Source organism: Phalaenopsis equestris, unplaced genomic scaffold (genome assembly GCF_001263595.1).
Source record: "Phalaenopsis equestris unplaced genomic scaffold, ASM126359v1 Scaffold000002, whole genome shotgun sequence".
Lineage (NCBI taxonomy): Eukaryota > Viridiplantae > Streptophyta > Magnoliopsida > Asparagales > Orchidaceae > Phalaenopsis > Phalaenopsis equestris.
In genome coordinates this window covers 33,723,383-33,747,563 of record NW_018164444.1, presented here as the reverse complement: position 1 = coordinate 33,747,563, position 24,181 = coordinate 33,723,383, and the positions used below count along the sequence as shown (strand labels likewise).

General features: G+C 32.8%; 1 protein-coding gene across 1 annotated transcript in view; it reads right to left on the bottom strand.

Moving 5' to 3' along the window:
- Nucleotides 1-2,254: 2,254 nt before the first annotated feature.
- Nucleotides 2,255-24,181, bottom strand: part of LOC110039427 (protein PAF1 homolog) — a 23,144-nt gene continuing 1,217 nt past the window's right edge. The window contains exons 2-12 of the mRNA XM_020744482.1: nt 22,570-22,638; nt 16,191-16,298; nt 15,923-16,103; nt 15,744-15,823; nt 15,535-15,654; nt 13,271-13,376; nt 4,187-4,273; nt 3,914-3,982; nt 3,715-3,786; nt 3,481-3,642; nt 2,255-2,725 (exon numbers count right to left, since the gene is read on the bottom strand). Coding sequence (XP_020600141.1) covers nt 2,612-2,725; nt 3,481-3,642; nt 3,715-3,786; nt 3,914-3,982; nt 4,187-4,273; nt 13,271-13,376; nt 15,535-15,654; nt 15,744-15,823; nt 15,923-16,103; nt 16,191-16,298; nt 22,570-22,638 — 1,168 coding nt within the window. The 3' untranslated portion in view covers nt 2,255-2,611. The remainder of the gene's footprint in view (nt 2,726-3,480; nt 3,643-3,714; nt 3,787-3,913; nt 3,983-4,186; nt 4,274-13,270; nt 13,377-15,534; nt 15,655-15,743; nt 15,824-15,922; nt 16,104-16,190; nt 16,299-22,569; nt 22,639-24,181) is intronic.

The window sequence follows — 24,181 nt, the reverse complement described above, 5'->3', positions numbered from 1 at the left end:
TTTATGAATTAGTGGGGGTATATTTATATTACTTATTAGGGGCATTTACATATATACCACCCAATTCATGTGTAATTACATATCAACACCTAAACTTTGAATTCATACCACTAAAATCTTTCATATGATATTAAAAATACCACTACTTTTGACTTTTAAAAAGTAAAAATGCACTTTTTCTTCATGCATAGGTCAAAAATTGAATTAACAAACAATACATGTAAAAATTGAAGTATAGCTGATAGACTTGTAAATACATTAAAATTGGGTGGTATGCAAGTAAATCTTCCTATTTTATATTGTGGCCTATTTCTTTTATGAGCATCATCAGATCAGTGAAATCTATAATAAATAGAAACAAGAGTAATAGTTTTTATGTACATGTACATCTGTACATGTACATGTACATCTGTACATGTACATGTACATATATATATATATATACACACACACATATGTATATGCATATGTGTTTCTGTTGAATCTTAATAGTTTTTTTTTTTAAATTACAAAAAAAAAAAACATCATTCACAAAAAATTAAACAAGACTTTGGGAACTGATTTATTACTGCTTTTCATATATTAAATTTTGCATAGAAATAAAAGAATTTCTGGTGCAAAATCCTGTTGCCAGTTCAGTGGCAAGAGGAATATTCTCATCATACAATCTGCCTGAAATGAAATAGGAGATAGGAATCTTTGAAAATAATAATGAGTGTAAAGGAAATCACAAATGAATGTAGGGTGGCAGCAAATCTCATAAACTTAAATGATTAGACGAAACAAACAATTTTAGAGAGTTTACAAAAGCAGCCAGCTGCCCTGCTTGCATCAAAGGAAACAAATTAAATGCTCAAACCTCATTCATTCAGCTTTCAGAACATTTATCCTTCAACAATACATTAAAAAGACATCAAACCAGGTTTAGTTAGGTTAATTTCTGCAAAATGCTCTCTTTCAAACTAAGCAGTGGCTCCATCTCTGCAAGCATTACAAAATGAGGGCTTTTAAGTGAAATTATTCCAAACGAAGTTGCAGAATGTAGTACAACAAGACAAGTTCCCCAAATAAAAAGGCTTTTGAAACATTCTGAATTTTGAGATAATACATTAGATGCAGTGAATGTTCTCCCCTTACAGCAAATTATTACCAGGAATCTAGGATCCAATACTACTTTCATTATATCTGTGTTTCAACACACCTTTTAATATCATACATATATATAAATCAGTAAATAGAAAGATACAGAAAAAAAAATAAATGGAGTTTATATATCAACATGAAATCACAGAATATTGATGAAATCCACATGATATACTAAGCTATGTATAGCTGCTATCTAACAGCCATTATAAGCAGAATCGGATTTGAGAACCATTCCTTTATGCTTCACAATGAAGAAAGATGGGATCTGACTCTCACCGACAGCATTTGGTTCATCTTCACAGTAGAAAGTAAGCAAATGTTGGGGTTGCTCCTTATCATACCCATATCAGCTAGGAAAGCTATTACAAATTAATGCTTCTTCCACTAGTTTGAACCTTTCCACATATATTACAACAACGCTGATCCAAGCAGCCATAACATGCAAATATTACAAATTATTTTTAAGTCGAGAGATAAAATATCAATGCAGCTGAAAGAAGATCCATCGACTCTAAATCTTCTGCATTCAGATTCTGGCTGGCAAGCATATGCCAAATCCATGACCCCACTATAGCAATGTCTTACCAATTTCACAAATCAAAATTCCCAAAAAAAATAAAAAGGAAAAATCACAACTAGACAAAAAAACTTCATGGTAGTATATTGCAATCCAAGATAATTTTAGAAGCTAATGAAACTTAATCATGCTAACATTAAAGCCAAGCTTTGAATGATAGAACTCTACCATCTAGTTTGATGGATAGTGTTGAATTTCCAGTACAGTACTGTGTTACAATAACATGTGCTTTAGTGAGGCTCGCTCACCCTCCAATCATAATAAAGAACTTAAGGCACATGGTTCAAGCCCTTGTACCTTTGGATTAATTTCTCTATGGCTGTGATTGTCTACAGGATCGTCAGCCCCTTCTTATTTTTCCTCTTTTTTAATTTAATTTTTGTAATGCATCTTTCATATGTGTGTGTGTGTGTGTGTGTGTCCCCACTTGTACAAAGAAGCATAATAAAAATTCTTGAGAGTTATCTTCTTTGTTTTATATTTTACAGTCTCTAAACTATAAATAATAGTGCGGTCAACATATGCAATTCAAAACATCTATGTAGAACACCATTAGAATATCTCTTCAGAGAAATTTAAGCTTAAATTTTGAACATAAATACAATTTTAATGAACAAAAACACAAAACTAAAAACGAAATTTGGAAAGTAAACAATCGAGTAAAAGATGGATGCGCAACAATTTGATTTTTACATGGCTGCATTCTTTCCTGGACATAATAATTGGCCCCTAGTTTTGAGAACATGTCACCTCTGCCTTGCAATGTCATTGGATGCCCATTTCAGTCTACACTGGAATAGTGTCAACATGAAGACCATATATAAATATGTAAATATTTATGGTGAGAGTGACACTCCAGGTTTTGACAGCATAGCATCGATGCTCAAATTATTCAGAAATGTCATCATCTCCACTAAAATGCTCCGTACGTTCAGGTCTGTCATCAGAATAATCTTCCCTAAAAGACCTTGCCTTCTTTGAGTAATGAATGTCTGCTCTGTCCTGTAAAATTTAAATTTTAATTGGAATATGAATATATCATTAGAATAGAATCATCATGTGTCATGCATGACAATAGGATACCATGAACAAAGGCGTGCAAGCTGTAGAGGTAAAGTAAGGTAAGGTTGATTCTATTGGATTTAAGAAAATGTTTCCTTTTTAGTTTGAAACTCTCTGATGTTTTTCTTTTTCGTAGGCCAAACTCGTGTTCTTAAATCATTTAATTGTCTTTCCCCTTGCTAAGCTTTTGCCTAGCTTATCTGCGCACATTTTTAATTCAATTAGGCCCTCCCCTCATGTTTCCGCAAAAAATGGATCACATGCTAAATACAGTTTTTGTAATACATATCCATAAGTTTTCATAATCCTAATTAGTAGATTAATACAAGATTATAAGAAATTTAAGCAGAACTAAGCACACAAAAATGCAATTCAATTTCTCAATTTCAAAAAAAAAATTATTTTGTTTTTTTGTAAATGAAAAGCTTTTCTACCTAACAGGCCACTATAAGAAAGCCAAACAATGCATCATAAAATTACCTTGATGCAAGGCTCATACATACATGAATACTATGAAAAAAATAAAATGCAGTCAATCGGTTACAAGACATGTAAATTTTAATGAACACAGAATTTGAAGAAAAACTGAGGAATCAAACCAAAAATGGCGCTATGCAATCTAGCAGAAACACAGGCATATTTTATGGTATCAGTCGTGTGAAAATATTGAAGTTCAGAGAGTTAATAATACATACGTAATTAACAGCGGTTTGTCCAGATTCCATCACTTCTGTAACAGCAACAGATGCTCTTTTTCTCACAGTTATTCTTAAAGGTACAGGATACTGCTCCACCTCATCGCTAGACCTTCCCTCTTTAGCCTTCTTTTTCTTTAATAAAAGCTTTGTGGGCAAAGGCTGTCAAACAAAGGTCTTCTGAATTAAAAGGAATCATTAATCCAACTAACAAGAAATGTGCCCAAACATTACCAGATATCGTGCAACATGATCATCAAAATTAACAAGAAATGTTGTAGGGTCATCAACATCATCACCTCTAACCTGCAGTGCAAAATGATATGCACTCTAGGTAAAACCATAATAGGCTTAAAAAACAGATAAAGAGCATAGAGCATGGGAAAATATTTTGGTTAGACAATGAATTACAAATCATACATAGAATACATACATCCCAGTGATACTCCCTAACCCAGCAATATGATATATCTTCATTTTCATCGTACATGTCCTTCGATAGCTGTACAATAAATACAATAAAATTCGTCAAAGGATGAAGAAAGATAAGATGTCCTACTATTTAAATAATATCATAGGTTGGAAACTAAAGCAAAAGAAAGGTAAGGAGGAGAAAGACACTATCTGCGAATCTAAGACAATGTTTCCCATGAAGCGGATAGTGTTAAGATTCTATAAAGTTATGTAGAACGGTTCAGCTCACTACCTCATCAGGAGCAGGCGCCATGAATGCCAAAAATTTTTCAGACTTTGAAGGATCAGAGCCATTTACCACAAAGCTCTTCATTATGGCCTTCAAACAAGAAAATTAATGAAATACATTAACCAATCGGTTATTGCAATAAAGATCCAAAAATCTCTGCAATTAAAATGCACTAGAATATCCACCAGAAATGGCAAATAGCATGCATTATTTTATGGTGATCAAAAGAAAAACATAAAAAGGTTTATGAGAAAGTTTGAAAAGAAACAAAAAAGATTAATGAGAGATATAAGAGGAGCCATCAAAATAAAAAGCCTTCATTAAAAATACACGGTTAAATGGAAATAAAATCTACACATAATATAATAAATTGCAAAAGTAATTTATACCACAAAGAGCATCAAAAAGTAATTCAAAGAACTAAAGTTTTGGCACTCAGAAAATCAGATAACATACAGAATATAAGATAAAAATAGAGTTAAAATTTTTTCGTAATTTCCGCGCATAATAAAAATTATTAAAAACGTTTTTATTAAATTCTATATTTTTATGATCATATATATGACTTTCTTTAGTTATTTCAAATAATTTAATCTATTAACTAAATAAAATGACCAATGTAATTTAATGCTACTGTTCACCTAGCTAATGCATTGTTCATTCCTTTTCCCTTTTCCACCAAGAAAAACATGCAGCGGCTGATGTAGATACTGAATAGTTGAGATTAAAGCATTTAAAAAGTTATATATTGTTTATAGTACAGCACAACATTTCCACATCCCCTGAGCAACTGCCTGATAGCTTTCATTTAAGGGAAGAACGGGATTTAGGGAGCTGAAAACTTGTATTAAGAGGGTAATCTGGCCAATCTGACTTCTCTTAACTTTTATACCCATTGAGGTTGGTGAGCCATGGGGATTTAATAAAAAATGACCAATTTTAGGCAAAAGATATTTTGAGGTCAATTTTAATTTAGTTCTGACTTTGATAACTTAAGTAAGTTTATGTGACGAAGAAATTAATATTTTGTTATACTGTGAATAAGTGATAGAGATAAAGGTCTCTGGTAGTCGGCGTAAGGGAAACTGTACTAAAGTCGATCTATCATTTCCTGAGAAACACTCAACATCTAGTATAAAGAGCAAAGTACTCAAAAATATATTGCTTGTTAACACAGTAATATGTTATTGAACTTGCCTGTGTAATGTTATTAGACATTTCTTCAAACTGAGCATGTTGATAGTTTTATTTTGAGTACTACTTAGTCGATTGAATGACGCATGTTTATCATCTTAAACTATTAATGATATCTAGTGTGCTTATACAATGTAAGATAGACTGTACCTGTACTGTTAAAGTCACTATTTGGAGTGTAAAAGACGAATAAGAAAGTACATTTGAACCATCATAGGCCATCCTAACTGAGATTATGGTCACTGGCAGAAATAAAACCCACACACCCATCATCTGAGGGCCTTTTCCACTTCAACTGTGAAGAACTTCTTTGAAAGTTCAAACAAAAGGAAAGAAATCATTCGAGTACAAGAACTTAAACTTGATCTATTGGGGGCCTAATTGTTGGCTTTGAAAATTCACGCCTAGCTCTTCTGAAAACTTATGCAGTTGTGCGGCAAATTTTCATAAGGCCGGTTAGATTTTTAAATAGCGCACTACCCAAAAAACTTTGCTCTCATTTTACAAGGATTTTAAAATATGATTTTAAGTTTGCAAAGGATATAAACAGGGGGGACAAAACTATTTATCTATTAATAATTAGTTGTTAATGTAGATGTGAAGAATTAAGCAGAATACCTATATTTATACAAAATGTTGGCTTAAATACAGCTCACTAAAATCCTAAACTAAGGAAAGAAATAACAACCATATCTCTTAAACTTACGAAAAAATCCTAAACATAGAAAAGAAATAACACCCATATCTCCTAAATTTAGAAAAGAAATAACACCCACTTCTTCAAGATCACAATAATCAAGTTGAATAAGCTAAAATTAGAAAATAGTATAAGTAGTCAAAAATAAAAGGAAATACATAAATAGGAAATAAATCAAATCTCAATCTAACTTCTAACACTCCCCCTCAAGTTGAAGTATATATGTCAATCATGTTCAACTTGAATTTGAAATCATCAAACAACGAGCAGGAAGACTCTTTGTGAGAATATCAACCAGTTTACCTGTGGATGGGACAAAATAAATACAAATTTTCTCAAAATCGAGTTTATCCTTGATAAAATTACGGCAACTTCACATGTTTGGTATGATCATGTTGGACTGGATTATGAGCAACGCTAATGTCGCCCTTATTGTCACAAAAAAAGTTGTAGAGGAATGGTGGCCGACATTCGTAACTCGTGGAGCATGATGGGCAACAAGAGGGTTGTACACACACCCAAAGATATGGAGCAAAACTAAGCTTCAACACTATTACAGGCAAAAAGATACTGTTTTTTACTTTTCGAAGTGACAAGGTTCCAAGCAATTGCATAAACGACGACTCTAAGTGACAATACTAACGGAGTGAACAACAAAGCATTGGTAGCTTAGTTTTGGCAAGTGAACAATAACCCGAGGTAGATTGTCGATCATGGATGGACTCAGCCCAAGCAATTGCATAAAACACAACTAAGTGAGAGTTTTGGCGAGTGAACAACAAAGTCGAGCCCGATGTACCTTCTAGGTAGTGGAGTATCTGATGAACAGCAGTGAGATGATACTCACCAGAACGACAAACAGAGTGACAAATGTTTTCTTAAATTCAACTATGAAGAACTTGATACTCACCAGATGATGCATAAACCAACTTATAACACTAACAGAGTGACAAATGTCCGGAAATATGGGCAAGGTAAATGAGCTTGCCCACAAGGTGTTGGTAGCATGTTTTACTCACCAGAACAACATTAGGAACTTCAAACAATTTATCATTGGGATCCATCGGGATAACTACCAGCTTGCAAAGAGGTAGATTAATCTCAGTCAATAAATCAATAACATATTTGCACCAGGAAAGGCAAATGCCCCGAGAGGACCGAACTACTTCTTTGCCTAAAAAATACCAGAGAGAATCCAAGTCTTTCATCTCAAAAGACGCAGTAAGGATGGCCTTGAGAGACACCAAGGTCGGCAGATCGTTACCTTTGAGCACAATGTCGTCGAGATAGATGATGAGGCTGGCAATACAGTCATCGAATGAATGGCGAAAAAAAACATGTGATTAGATTGGGCCTGCGAGAAACCATGACCCATTACAACTTGAGTAAAGTTGTCAAACCCGGCCCATAAGGATTGTTTCGGTCCATAGGACTCCGCAATTGATACACTTGTCAACGGGAACAAGTACAGTCAAACCCCGGTGGGAGAGACAAGCCTCCTCAGCGAGATCATCACTAAGAAGAAAAACATTCTTAACGTCCAACTGAAGTAAGAGCCAATCTAGATTCACGGTTAGGGATAACAGGACCCAGACAATATTTAGTTTAGCAACCAAAATAAAAGTTTCTTCAAAATCAATCCCATAGGTTTGTGAATATCCTTTGGCGACAAACCACAACTTATTTTGTTCAAAGGAGTCATCAAAGTTAAATTTGATATTGCAAATCCACCAACAACCCATAGCTTTCTTTCCCGTGGGAGATGAACCACTTCTGAAATATGGTTACGTTGAAAGGCAATCATCTCTTCCATGAGAGTAACCTTCTAGAATAGATTAGCCAAAGCCTCCTCAATAATGGATGGGAGACAACCATTCGTAAAGGATGTGGCAAATGCATTGCAGGACGGAGATAAGCTATGGAACAAGATGTATTTTGCCAAGAGATAATGGGGTTGAAGAGTGCATGATCGTGTCTGTTTGCGTAACTCAATAGGGAGATGCAAATCTTCACTCAGACCGAGGGTGACCCCCGTAGATGGAGAGACCATCGTATCGAGTTTGTCGGCCAAAGCGGACTTCGAGACCTGTAGTGAGGCAGCGGGCTCGACCGTAGAGGCATTGGGATGAGTCTCAACAAAGGGTTTCGTATGGTGAGAATAGACATGCAAAGGTGGTGGTAGTGGGGTTGGCTCAGCTGGTAAAGAATCTAATGGTGTCGAAGGTGCACCGGGAATAGTGGTTGTGGGTATGAGAAATGTCCACCAAAGTAGGAAAAGAAACTGTTTCAAGAAGATCAAGCTCCCCCTCCCCTCCTTTGAGGCAGTGTTAGAGAAGAAGGGGGTATTTTCAAAAAAAGAGAGGGCGACACTAACATAAGTTTTATTGATGGTAGGATTGGCAAAATAGCTGAGGAAGATATATTTAATTGAGAGAGGATTAATTTTACTAAATGTTAGGGTTGTGTTTCGAACAAAGGTCGTGCATCCAAAGATTTTGGGATCTAACGAGAAGAAAAAGAACTAGTTGGAAGGAAAATATGACATCTAAAAGGATAATGAGATCTCAAAATTATAAATATTTGTAGGATCTCTATTGATGAGATAGGTGGCGGTAAGGACGCTGACATTCCAAACACGCTTAGGAACATTAGTCTAAAAGCTAATAGAACGAGCAACTTTGAGAAGGTGTCTAATTTTCCACTTAGCTATTTTGTTTTATTGAGGGGTATCGGTACAAAAACTATGACAGAGGATACCCTTACTAATCAAGATTCACCTAATAAAGAGTTAAAGTACTCACGGCCATTGTCAATCCGAAGGACTTAAAAAGTGCTTTTGAATTGGGTTACAATGGAGTGGAAATTTTAAAATATGACTGTGTGGTAATCAATTAGAGTAAATAACTAACCACTGTTTATTGGTATAGCTCGAAGTTCAAGAGGACCCTCATAAATCACAATGAATAAGAGAGTGCAAGGATGAGATGGATATGGTAAATGTTGATGTTTAGCTAATTAACAAATGTCATATTTAAAAGAAGATGAATTTTTATCACTAAAGATTAAAGGGTGTAATTGTTTCAAATAATGAAAGTTGGGATGAACCAAATGACAATGTAAAATCATAATTAGACAGGCAGTAAAAAGGAAAAAAATTACGACTACGAGATTGAATGCTAACATCATGAATACCTTTTTCTTGGAAAAAAATAAAGTCAGACTACCCTCTTAGCACTTGTAATCATCCTTTCCAAATGACGATCGTGAAAGACACAAAAATTAGAGTAAAAATGAGCTATGCAATCAAAATCATATGTTAACTAACTGACTGCAAGAGGTTACTTAGGCAAATGAATGTGTAGCACGTATTTTAAAGTCAGACAGACTGTTATTAAAATTGACCATTTACGCACAATGGAATTAGATGAGCCGTCGGCAATTTTAATTGTATCTCGCCCGGAGCAAAGAAAATACGTCAATAAAAAAAGAGAACATCCGGTCATGTGGTCTGTGGCACCTGAATCGATAATCCACGAACCCGAAGAATCAAAACCAACGAGAGTAGAGACGTTATCTTGACGAACATGAGTGATCGACTAGTCGAAAAAAAAATTAATTAGAACTAAGCAGCTTATCAAATGTTCCACCTGACTCTTAATAGAATCTAACGATCCGACGAGGCATAAAAGGAGTTGATCCCTGCATTTGACAACCTGTAGTGAAGTTTTTCCAATTGCAAGGAGGAGTTATGGTGGCTAAAGGCCTGCATCGAGGAGTTCTGGCGACTAGAGGCCGGCAAGGAGGATTTCTGGTGGCTAGGGTAAGATTCCTAGGAGTTACGGCTGATAGAGGCTTGCTGGGAGAAGTTTCGGCGGTTAGGGTAAGATCCTTAGCTATGATACCATGCAGGATTGGAGAATTGAGCAGAATACCTTTATTAATACAAATGTTGGCCTAAATATAGCTTACTAAAATCCTAAACTTAGAAAAGAAATAAAAACCATATCTCCTAAACTTAAGGAAAAAAATAACACCTATGTCTCCAAGATAACAAGAATCAAATCAAATAAACTAAAACCAAAAACTCCTATAATTAGTTGAACATGAAAGGAGATACATAAATAAGAAATAACATGAAATCACAGGAAATAAATAAAATCCTAATATAATTTATAACAGTTTATATTGCAACCTATTAAGAAAAATCTATAGCAGAAATTTTAATTTTAGATTATAAAATTTTACCTCCTATAGCCTAGAACAGATTGTGGGAAAAATAATGAAAAGCTCAATCAAGATCTTATGGTTTTGTCATCCCAAGTTATGAAAGAACATGTTCTACTTAATTAAAGAATGTAGTCAACCAACCTGACAGAATAATCCACATCAACTCATGAATTGCATCGTCAAAGAGAAAATCATAAACTTGAAGTGGATGCTTGTCTAAAAGATTAGTTTTAAATCAACATTAACTAGTAGAGAACTTTGTATCCTATCAAATACACTATTTCATAACTCAAAACTTTTAAAATTATTAGAGAACTTTTCGGCTTTGATCGTGAGTGTAATTTAATAGTAACATTTCACAACAAACTACCTAGGAAATGGTACAATCATAACCATTCACATTTGTGGTTTCATTTGTAAAATCAAATTGTCAGAAAACACATGTAATGTCCTTAATAACATTACATCTTTGAAAGTGATCAAAGAGATGTAAGGTGTACCAAATATAACATTCGCTCTTAACGAGTTTAGATTAAGCTTAAATATGTCATCCTTAATAAACAATTGTGAAGGTTGGATGATTGGTACTTTAATTTTAGACGAAGAAATTTTTACTTGAATATTTTAAAATTTATAATATTCTTAATATTTACTATTATTACATTATCTAAATTTTGGCTCGAAACAATATACCCAAGTTTTAGGAAGTTTTTAAAAGTAAAATCCCCTCCGATTGAGATTTAATTTGAATTCAACTATCATCAAGATATTTGAAATATTTCTTTTTTTTGCTTTGGACCTCTACGACTCAAGCTCACTTGACAACAAAAGATCATATTTATTTTTTAAAAAAAATTGAATTCAAGATTTGCATATGATTTGAATTCTTTTTCAAATTCATTGCATTCCATACATTGCCAACAAAATCTAGGGCTGTGAATTTAGCTCAAATATCATTAATCGCTCAAAAATTGATTCGAATTTTGGCTTGGATTCATATCGGATCGAAATAAACAAGCCGAGCTACAAAAAAAATTTTGAATCGGATCTTTTTTTTAGCAACGTATAGCCGTGAATTTAGCGAATTTAGTTCAAAGATCGTTAATCGCTTGCAAATTGATTCAAATTTTGGCTTCGATCGAGATCAACTCAAAACAAAAGAGTCGAGCTACGAACCAAAATTTTGGGATAGAATTTTTTTCGAGCCGGCCACAACTTGGCTTGAATCCGGATCATTAACAACCCTAATTATATCTTCATACTTAGAGAATCGGGCCTATGATTTCCATATGATTCAAATACATTTTAAGAATTTATTATAATGTACCTTGTCAACTATCTTAAATGTAAAGGATCAAGTCTAGAGATTAAAACTTGTGATTTTACTATATAATTTAAAAACTGAGAGTTTATATTGTGTAAATTAAATTTCAATATAAAAGCTTTATTGGCAACATGCAAATGTAAGACAATGATTTATGAAATCTAAGAGTATTCAGTTCTCGTATATAATTATATCAGTCAATTTGATTAGATCGAGAATAGAAGTTAAGAGCATTCTCAAGTTATAATTTACTTGAAGTTCACTACTTCGAATGTGTCAAAAGCTTCAATCTCATCAACTCTAATCCTTGTGAAGAAGAGAATTAGACTTACTAAGTATAACTTATGAACATATCCCATAGGCAAAACAACCCGCTTGAAAATGAATATAACAAGATAAATTTTCGCTCAATCTTTAAAAAGAAGTCTAGCTTTTTCAAAATAATTGCACATCCTTTCAAATATTCACAAGCAACATCATCCTCAAAACTTCAAATTTATCAGAGCAAATGTGAACTTGTTTAATTTAATAAAGAACTTGCACACAATTCAAAGCAACTTGGACAAGTGTTAAAGCATGAGATTGGACAATTGACTCAATTATATTTTTATTTTATACAAACATTCATGATTATTGTGTATGATTATGACTTTTATTAGTTCAATTCTCATATCATTCTCTGATTAAATTTATTCTGCTAAGCTAGTCACCTAGCAAGTCATGTCCATGTATATCGATACTCCCTTTTCTTTCCCTTATATTTTAAGCTCTAAGTTACAATTATTCATCTTATCGAGTATTATAGCTCACCAAAAAATATTTAAATAATTGTTTTATGTAAGAGGAAATAGCAAGTTGGGCTTTTGATAAGGTGATCAAATATTGTCTTTCATCTAAATGCTTTTGTTTTACAATCTTGGTGTATCAAAGAATAAGCATATTATAATGTATATTAAAGAGAACTGTCATATGTTCATCAAATGTATGAATTAGAAGGATGCTTTTGTAAATATTACTATGATGGACCTATTTAGTGATAATGAAAAGAGCTTTGGGTTTTATGGCAATCTAAGCATGATAGATTTTCTAACTATTTAATCCAGCTTCGTAAGAGTCATGATGGGCTTTGGAGAGAAATGTGTGTAGCTGGATTTTCTCTCTTCAACATCTTGTGCTTGACAAAGAGGGGTTGAAATAGGGCATGCCAAAAGCTTCCTTGCCAACCAAATAAAAGATCTAAAACAAAACCGTAGGAGGTAACTCTTCTTAAAAGAAAAAGAAGGTTAAGAAATCAATCTCATACAAGGAAAAAAATCAGCTACTCTAGGAAGCATGCATGTTTCATTTGATTAAGAGTCAATAAGAGTAATAGTATATAGAAAGTACTCCTGCCAATAAGTTCACCAAAATAAAATAAATAAATAAAAGTGAAGCAATTATATTTACTTCATTAAAAAAATTGGTATGCTCTACATCATGCAAATAATTGCAAAAAAAATCAATATTTTCCGTAAGAAGTAATTTGTTCAATAATATGAAAGGCAAAAATATCAAATATCATACAATTTTGTAGTAATAAAATTAGGTTATCATAACTATAGGACAGGTATGTGAAACTCCAAGAATAATGAAAGAGATTATTTACCTGTGATTCGTGAGCATCACGTATGGATCTATCTAATTTGTTATACATCTCCGCATCAGCTGTAGGTGCACCATCAAATGATGCCATCACAAAGCGATCATCATACCTAACAAGAAAAATATGTTAACACTTACAAAAAAGTAACTAAAAAGTCAACAAATTCACTGAATATTTGAAGAAAAAAGGTTGACAAATCAACTGAAATTGTGATATCAAAGTAAATAAATAGCCAAAGAAAATAAATTAATATGTTAAATGAAGCTGTCTTGATGTAACAGAAAATTGAAATGCAAAATGATGTCATTTAGAAATAGGAACATTAAATTCCCTGTAAAACACAATTCCATTCCAACACAAAAGTTTCATGATAAGCTTGGATGTAGTTGAAATCCTAATTTTATCTCCCTGGAATCAGTGCAGGCTACTCAACCTAAAGGTTCGGTGCTTTGTCTCTGACCACAAGATTTTTAGTTTACCACCTAGCATTTACGCCCATGTGCATGAATTTGAAAAAAAAAACAAAAATAAAAATAAAAATAAAAAGTAGAACCTCCCTTGAATATGTAAATGATGTTTATTCCCTAAATAAGCATATTTTAGTTACAGTTACTCAAATCATCACAGAAGTTTATTTTTCTTCCAACCATCTGGAGAAGCACCTGGTTGCTTTAATAAATTGTCATCATAATCATTAGATATTCCAAATATTTGGGTTTTAGCTTAATTTCTCTGCACCCTAAATTTAGTAGGGATAAGTAAAAAGGAAAATTAAACATTCACGTAAGTTTTTAGCAAAAGATTCATATTAAATGACCCAACAAACAGACAGGACATGATTGTTGCATTATAATAACTGTGAAATAATAACCTAGAAAGCACGATGCAGATCATGTTAAGATGAGTAGTTCATTAATGCAAACCTAGTATGAGATGTAAAATAAAAAAAAAGACCTCAATAAGCAATTTCCCATTCTTGATTTTAGCAAAGATTACTATAGTTTGATGCAAAATAAAAAAAACTTCATTCGTCTAATCGATAACTAAAACGGTGGTCAAATTTTGAAATTCCCAAAGGCATCTAAGTTTTAAAAGAAATTTTATGACAATAAGATTCACACCAGAAAAAAGGTAAACGGTATGCATCAAATTTGGAAAAAACCTCAATGACGCACCATTCCAAAATCATTTCAAGCGAAAGAACAATGATATAAATTACCAATTGGAAGATCCAAGCATCACACTGGTACAAGGAGAATCATCTAGTATAGCGTGAAGAATTTGTATCCAGCAGCACCCAAACATATTAAAAAAAATTTGAATTTTCACTAAGCCTTAAACTAAACTTTAGAAGCCAAAAGGATCATAATTGGTAGTTCCTACAGAATTCAAGAGTTTGACTAAAAGAGAGTGAAAAATAGCCTCAACAAGAAAGCAGCGCTTAAAGAAAAAGAAATCAGTCCCTCTGGCTATTTCCAAATTAGTGACATCGGCTACAGTTAGAGCATGTTAACACCACTCCATCAGTGGCAATCAGCATTGATGGGCTATGATCTCTGCTATAGTTGAGAATAACTTGCTCAATAAAATAGTCTAAGACAAATAAAGAAGCAGCAGCTGAATAAAAGCTAACAGACCACAGGAAGCCTGACTCCATCAGGGACCAAAACAGCAGCAATAGAAAAGTAAATAGTGGCGATAACAAGGATCTGACTTCATCAATAGAAAACTTCCAGAACAATCGCTGGACCACAAACAGAGAATCAATGACTACAGAAAACTAAACAGAGGGAACCATCAAAGGACTGAAGAGATCAAAAGAGCATAACTCGTTCTCAGTAGAATGACTACCATAGGCATGTATTACAAGAAAATAAATTAGGCAAACCGCAAACATAAATTAAAGCTCTGAGACAACTAATTATATAACACGCATGAATTGAGTTTCAAATAAATAAAACCTTCAGTTAGTGTCAAAAAATCAAGCAGCTTTAATAATCCAGAAATTATGAGCACCAAAACATTCAAATATGGTAGTACTGCTTTATAAATCCTCAACAAGTTGATCCACAACAAAGCTAAATTCGTTTCAAACCTTCTATAGTACCCATCAGACTGCTAATTTACGTTTCCAAGTGCAAGAGATTCAGCATTTATTACAAATACAGGTTAATGTCAGGATAAAATCACAACTGGATGTCTACAAGGAGCCCACAATGCTAATGAAGTAAACTTATTAACTTAATAACACAACAACATTAAATTACCGCTCAAAATCAGGTAGCAAAGGCATAATCTTCACAGGTTTCAATGAACGATTTGTTTGGTGTACAGGAGGTAAGTTGGAAGCCTTAAAAGATTCTTCAATAGCCTGAATCTGCTTTTCTCTGGGTATATACAGAATATCTTAATAAACACAAATGGCAGTGGACAATGTTTTGAAGTATTATGGCCTAGAAAAAATACAATAACCTACCTACTATTCAGGTTTTCTAAAAATTGATTCCGACCTTCCCTGGACTGTCGCATTTCTTTTGCTTGCTTCTCAGACATGGACTGGCAATACCAAAAAAAAAACATAAGCTTGCAAACTAAGCCAGAAATTTGACTGAAGAAGTGAAAATTACAAAATTGTTGCAGGAGCATATGTCATACCGTTTTGGCAGTGTCCAAGCTAAAAGAGGATATATATTCTGTATTAACCAACCATGAAACCCCCTTTTCTGTGGGGCGATCTTTCTTTCGGATACCGCCTTGTTTAACAGGAGTTTCTACCTCAGCGTCGCGCAATAACTCCTCATCTTCTGGAGCAAGGGGCGGGCAAACAGCAGGACGACTAGATATAGACATTAATTAATCCACCATGCATAATCAATATGATGGAAACGAAAGAGGAATGGCTCATTAGTAGAAGATTCCATACTTGTACACGCTAATGTCAAGAAGGTCAAGAGGAATTCCAAGATCTGTCTCTGGATAAAGTTTGGGCTTGTAAATTTTCTCCAATGAAGTAATAGTATACTTTGTATATCTGTAACATCATGGAAACATTTATAGTTTCAAAAGCAAGACTATTGACATACAAATAGAAATTTAGAAGAGAACAGATATTCTGGAAAGGAATTCCCAGAGAGCATATTCCTATCATAGAAGTGACATAAATAAATCTGACAGAACAATAGCAAAATAACTAGAGGTTCGGTGCCAAAAATTCAAATGTCATAATGAAAAATTTCTTTTTTGAAATAAGAAATTATGGATCATGCAAGCCTCATTAAATATATTGGTGAAAAGAAAATTACCTCAAGCATATGAACAACATAAATACAAGCATTCAAAAATCAAAAGGATACCGGTGCATATAATGAAATAAAAACATGACTGTTTGCATCAAATGAAATTATTTGAACCAATGATGAATGTAATGATGCATTGCCGAGGCAAATACAACCACATGAAGCATAGTTTAGATAGTTCCCTTAGCAAAAACAACAAAAAGAATGCAGCACTTTATAGCTAAAATTAGAGAAATACTTTATTAAATATACTAATGGAAAGGAAAAAAAAATTGCAAACAAATGAACAACATAAATACAAGCATTCAACAACAACAACAAAGCCTTAATCCCACTACGTGGGGTCGGCTACATGAATCTTTTTTTTCTCCATTGCATCCTATTTAGTGTCATATTTTCATTTAGTTCTAGTACATTAAGATCATTTTTAATTCAATAAGCCCAAGTCTTCCTAGGTCTACCTCTGCCTTTCTTAACACAAGTCGAATCTAAAACATCTACTCTCCTAACCGGATCATTCGATGGTCGACGTTTGATATGACCAAACCATCTAAGACGACTTTCTCTATTTTTTTCCATTACAGGAGCTACACCAACCCTATCACGAATATATTCATTTCGCATTTTGTCTCTTAGTGTAAAGCCACTCATCCACCTAATCATTCTCATTTCGGCAACACTTAACTTATTATTATGCTTCTCTTTTAAAGGCCAACATTCAGCGCCATAGAGCATTGCAGGTCTCACCACCGTCTTATAAAATTTTCCTTTCAGTCTTAAAAGGCCTGAAGCATTCCTCCACTTCAACCAACCAACTTGAATTCTACTATTAACATCCCCATCTATATCACCATCGCTTTGAACAACGGACCCAAGATATCTAAATCGTTCACACCTTTTAATAATTTAATCACCCAAACTCACACTTCTGTCACTAGAGCTATTAGACTCCAAACAAAGGCCTTTAATACAAGCATTCAACAAATCAAAAAACTATGTGTGCATATGATCGAAATGAAAATCATGCCTGCTGGCCTTAAATGAAACTACCTGAACCATAAGGCATTGCTAAGGCAAACATCGCTGCATAAAGCATAGTTTAGAAGATTCCGTTAGCAACAACAATAAAAATTGATACAGCATTTTATAACTAAAAATTAGAGAAAAATATAGTAGGCAAAATATTCAGAAACTTTTTTATTGAAAGACCATGAATAAGTTAAAAAATAGAAATGACATGTTTAGAATAATTATTTAACTACACCTATGTTATTTCCTACATGAAATTAATAGAATGATATGTTGGGAAACTTCAACTTGAATGCTGGATGAATATATCAAATACTATAAAGACCGTATTCCAGATAAACTTAAAAGAACTAATGTTTGAAACTTTGATAACTCACAATTATAAGTGCTAAATTACACCATATCTCATGTATCATTTACATATATATATATACTTTTTCACTCATTGCCTTAGCATAAAAATCGCTTCCGATAAGGATCTTCACAACAATAAAGTAAATCGATTCGCTACTTTTGATGAGAATTTTGTGAGTCTAAACTCAATTATTACTTTTAATATATTCATTGTAAGACACATAATTTTAATTTTCCTGTAATAACCAAAATTTTTAGCATTTCTTTTATTCTCAATCATTAAATTGAAGTGCTTAAAATTATCAGGCATCCTTTTAGCTTTTAAAATTCATTAAAAAATTTATAAAACAAACTACCCCAATATCTCCCATATCTTGACAAATCTCTAAAAAAAAATCCATATGAGCCTATAGCTCAATTTAATGCATCATCTCTAAATATAGTTCAATTTAATCTTTTAATATCAACCTATCATCATACTCAATGGACATGTAGTAGAAACTGCACCTTTACAATGAAAAAATATAGAGTGTGTCAAAGAACTAACAAAAAGAGGGGCATATCAAAAGTATAATGATAATGTTGTAAGAAAATTAAGTTCAAAAGACATCATATATGCTGCAAAAATTATTAGGAATGATTGTATAATGAGAATTCATAAATCATGAAAAGTTAGAATTAGAATTTTAATAATGATGATGACAATAATGTACACATCATGATTATACTCAGTACGCTTCTTCATAAAAAATTTCTTTTTTAAAAATCACTAAGTAAATTCTCAAAATAATATGTTCAAGCTCCTTGATGTCTTCGATTTTAACTAAGATCCAAGTATTTATACTTCTACTGCGACGAAGCTGCATTTAGCCCCTTTTAAAAGCAAAAACAAAGGAACAAGCAGTGTTTTTTGTTTTATGTTTAATTAATTATACCAGTAGAGCATTTATATATTAAAGCAATTAGTATATCTTTCAAAAGGAAATAAGTATCAAATCATCATTATATCATTTGCATATCGAAGTGTGTCTATACATTTATAAGATTCAGAAAGGTAATACATGTTTGATTGCTTATCTTTCAAAAGAAAGGATTGTTTTATAATTATTTAGGCTTTGGCTTTGCATCAAATCAAGAACACAGTAAATGGCACGGAACGCATTAATGAACGTGTTACGGAATGCAAGATCAAGTTCGCTGAATGCAGACGGGTGGTATTGCATTTTCCCATGATCACAAAAGCGGACGGAATTCCGACCCGCTAAGCCTAAACCGGGGCTTTTTCGCTCAGATTTTTTTATTCCAACCAGTTTTTCTTTCTTTTTCTGATTTCTTTTCTATCTTCTTATTTCTAATTAGGTGCTTTTTATTGTGAAACTATTTATATATTTTGCTTTTTGTTTTGAGGGACTTTTGCTTGAAGTTGAGTATTTGGAAATGGTAATCTCAATTTCTACCCTAAGGAGTAACGTGTCATTTTCTTTTTGCAAGTGATGTGTTTGTATCTTACTTACAAATAAGTGGCGGAACCTTCTTGCCACCCGTATCTCACTGTATCGCAGTCCAACTTGCTGATTTCAGCCAGAACAGCCGCTGACCACGTTGAACCTGCTGTCCAACAGCAGATTTATTCCATAATCCCTTCCAAACACAGTGGACCACACATATTTACCTTCCCTCCTTATTCCACAACGACCACCCCTCAAAATTCACTACCAAAATACCTTCTAAGTACCCTAGAACGGTATCAGTAAATGAAACAGTTGGTATAAATATTTTTTTTGTGAGAAAACTAAATACTAAAAAATAGAAATAGTAAATCCTATGCATAAGAAAATAAATAAAAATAGTGACACAACAATGAATATCATCAAATAGAGAAAGAAAATCAGATATAGTACCCCCCAAAAAATAAATATACAAGAAAAAGACTAAACCAAGTAGAAAAGAAGTTCAGCTTCACCTAACATGATTCATAAAGTGGATGAAAACTCATGTTCTCGCATTCCTCTGGTGTGGTAACAAAGATATGCAGAGTATTCAAAAATCTATGCCAGATATTAAAAAATCTTCTTTGTTTTAGACAAACCAAACATAGGTTAAAAACTTACAGCTAAGCAAGCTTGATTTACAACAAAAGTATAAGAATATTCAACAACTAAGAGCACGAGCTTTGAACAAATAAGAGGTAGTGGAAGAAAAATACCAAAAATAGATCTTCAACTAAACTGGATCAAATATTATACCCACAGATTGAGAATAGGATAAAGCTTTTGGGTAATTGTAATCTTTCAGATTTTAAAGCAAAGTGGCATTGTTAAGAAGAAAAATCATGAGTGAACTGAAAAGAGATAAGTGAGGATTCACTCACTCAAATTTATGGTAATTAGCTTACACATAACAATTAAGAAATCACTCGTTCAAAGGAGCTCAGAAACCCATTACAATGGCAAAATACTCACCCAAATAAAACTAATCTCTCGCTCTCTTGTTCTTAAGCTTTCCTCAAAAGCCCTTGCAAATGAGAGCCTTTTAGAGCATCAAACATGAACTCTAAGGCCAATCAGTAGTTGACGTTTGGAAGTACAATAAATTAGGTGGTTTGAAAGCAAAATTTGAAGGCCATAGCACAAAACTAAGAAATGGCGATTTGGTTTTATTGAAAATTCTTTAATTATAAATCTCAATCCACTCACAAGTGTGTGTGTGATGGTGGTGAATGATAGAAGCAATTAATGAGCAATCCAATAACAAATAGCAGAAGCAAGACAAAATATTAAGGAGCTAGTGTGATAAAAGTAAATGCTAAAGACAACAGGCACACTTATATATAGTGATTCAGCCCTAACCCAACCTATGTCCTCACCACAAGTTCTCTTTCTCAGGTTTTCCAATGATTACTTTGCAATCTCCGGAGGAGAAGCATTGTTACAATCCCCAATGCTTCTACTTTAAAGTGAGAAGCAAACACCGTTAGCATCACTTGGCTAGGTTGCATGCAAAATAGTTATAAGTTTTGTTTTTGAAAAAAAGAATTCATTCCTACATACTTTTTCTAAAAAACGAAAAATTACAGTTAGATGTTTCTATAAAAGCATGATTTAATGATACAATAAAATTAACCAAAATGCTTTTTGATAACAAATGAATTAGCAAACATGTACCAAATAATGAGCTCAAAAAACACTTCTGAACATTTATAAAATTATAAAAGGATGATGCGGTTAGCCACGCCATCCTATCTACTCAACCCTCACAAGGTTCCTAAAAAAAAATTAGACATCTGAAAGACAACTAGTTTCACAGCTTTGAGCTCGAAAACTAGCTATTAGAGCATTACAAAATATGTTTAATAGTGAACAAACTTTTTAGGACTCATGAGGCTAAAACAATTAGCATCCAATAGATACTTCAATATCCTTACTTCTATGTATCTCATCCTTGAGTTTAATGTTTAGAGAAGCACCTCCCATATCATTGTTGATTTACGTTTCTGAAAAATGCTTGACACAATAAATAATAAGAAACACTTTGATACTAATTTGACATAAAAAGGAAGAGAAGCATAATTAAAGGTAGATAAGAAGGGAGATTTCATTACTCCAAAAGAAAATTTAAATGAGAAAACTAGCGACTCAACCAAAGTGTGAGGACTCTATCACCCATAACATTCAAGGATTCATTTGCCCAAAGGAAGTCACTCATCTATTACATTGGGAAAGCACCCAACTAAATAAGCAGAATCTCTTACTTTCTCATCCTTAATCTCTCCTCTAAAATCCTTAATATCTAAAACTTTTATAGCATCAAATATGAACTCTTTTGCAAATTAAATAAGGTCATGGTATAGTTTAGCATGGTCCAAGTTTGAAGGAACATGCAATCATGTAGCGCATCCGTTGCTGCCTAAGGATCACATTTTTCTTTCAGTCTCAAGTAAAAAAAAGATACTTGAATGATGTTTGCTGCTTATATAGATCAATAATGTGTTCTATTAAATTCACAACAAATAAAGAGAAGCACATCCAAAAAGCAAAGAGTAAAGCTTCCGTGTAATTAAAGGAAGTAGAATACATAGATCTGAAAATGGAAAAATCAGTGTCTCAAAAAAAATTGTGAATTTCCAACATCACAATTGCTAGGGTTGCTCATAAACATCACATTCTTAAATATTAAATACCTAAAGTCTCAATAGAAACCCGTATCCAAATTTTTATATGTACCAAGCCAGCAAAATATTCACTTGAAATGAGACCAAAAGATTGAATTTTGGATAAATATAGCATATAAACACTGAAAAAACTTGAAATTTGGGTTTTGATTTGCATGTATATTACATGTTTTGCTAAATATAGTGGTTGCAGATTCAAAACCTATCAATACAATTCGGATGATGATGATCTTTTCCATTCATGCATGAATGCATAAATGAAAACTAAAGATAAAAAACAATCAGTGGTGGTAGAAACAAGACAACACTTTTAAAAAGTAGCTTGTGAAAAAATATCTTATGCATAAAATTAAATAGAAACAAAAATAGTTGCATGAATAAAATAATTAATAAAATTGGCCCTTTTCAAGTTAAATGTATCAAATATGAATTAATATGGATGATAAACATACCGATCTTTATTGGTATTCATAACTAATAACTTTGGTTGAGCGGTTGGATCTGGCAACTCATTCCTGAACCTGCGTTAAAGAGGGATGAATTTCCATGTCATGCTTTGCAGAACACCAGAACAACACTTATTTCTATTAATGAACTAACACATAATGATAATAAGAAAATACCTTTATTGGGGAATTGCAAAAGTAAAAAAGAAATGTATTTACTATTTAACTTAATCGGCCTACTACTACTAAATAGAAAAGAAATGTTTTTCCAAGATCTCCATCCACCATACAATACAATTCCTGCACCAAAATACGCTATGCTCTCTCTCCCTCTCTAGCGTAGAAGAGCACACCTCTCCCTACCTATAAGAAAAATCTTGATGCACGGTTTTCAAAATGATAAAAATAAAAAAGAAAAATTTTTTTCAGCAACTAATAGTGTTGGTCGGCATGGCAAGGTTAAAATCCACCTCATTAATAATGTTGTGCTTAGCAGCATTTTCTTTTAAGAAGTTGTTTAAGTAAATTTAAAATTATGCTTTATGGATTATAGTTTATATAAAAGCCTCAAATTTACTTGCCAAATATAATGAATATTTTTATATTTATAATTTATCATTCTTTATAATTACATATAAGTGTTAATGCATTGATTGATCAATTCTGATGATATCAAATTGGATTTAAAGTATATCATGACAACTATAGTATTAAAAGAATAAAAAAGTTACATTAGTTAAATTTAGAATATAAAGCTAAATAGATTTTAATAAAATGTTAGCTCTTTAGAAATTTCATACCAAAATTTTAATATTATGTCAAAGAGTAGAACGAAGAGAAACATTAACTTTTTAAGCATACAGTTTATAAGTTTAAGCATAACGATATTAGTTATATGGATTTGATAAATGTAACTTTAGAAATTATGAGAAAGCCATTTTGAAACCAAGCACTTTATTCGATAGTAAATTTTCAAATGCAGTTTTTTTTTATTTCAGTGTAACTTGATTTGTATTTCATAAATATGGAATATACTTATTGTGGGTGATGTGAGTGAAGAAGGCTGGGAGACACAATCATTTAATTATTGGGTTTTTTTCTGTTTTGTTAAAATATTTGCATGATACAAAAATTAACTTACCTTAAATACTAAATTCAATATTCTATTTCAAAATTAAAAATGATTGCCTATGCTTTTCAGGTGTGTTTGGACAAGTGTTCTACTTTCTCACTCATCATCAAATATTATAGGCACACCATGCAATGCAACTCCAGCACCAAAGCACACTATGCTCTCTCTCACTCTCTAGCACAGAAGAGCAGCACTACCTAACTATAAAAAAAATTCCGACATGTGGTTTTCAAAATGAAAAAAATAAATAATAATATTTTTCAACAAATAAAAGTGTTGGTCGACATGGCAACATTAAAATACTACATTATCCATATGTGTGTGTGTGTGTGTGTGTTTAAAAAAGATTGGCAAAAGACTATTATACGAGTCTCCCGACCAATCTCATGTGCCTAAGAATTTCATCCCGCACATGGGCAGTATCGAACCCGTGACCCCAGGGGTCTTACAAACTCTGTCAATCAAAGAGTCACAGAAGGCACCATA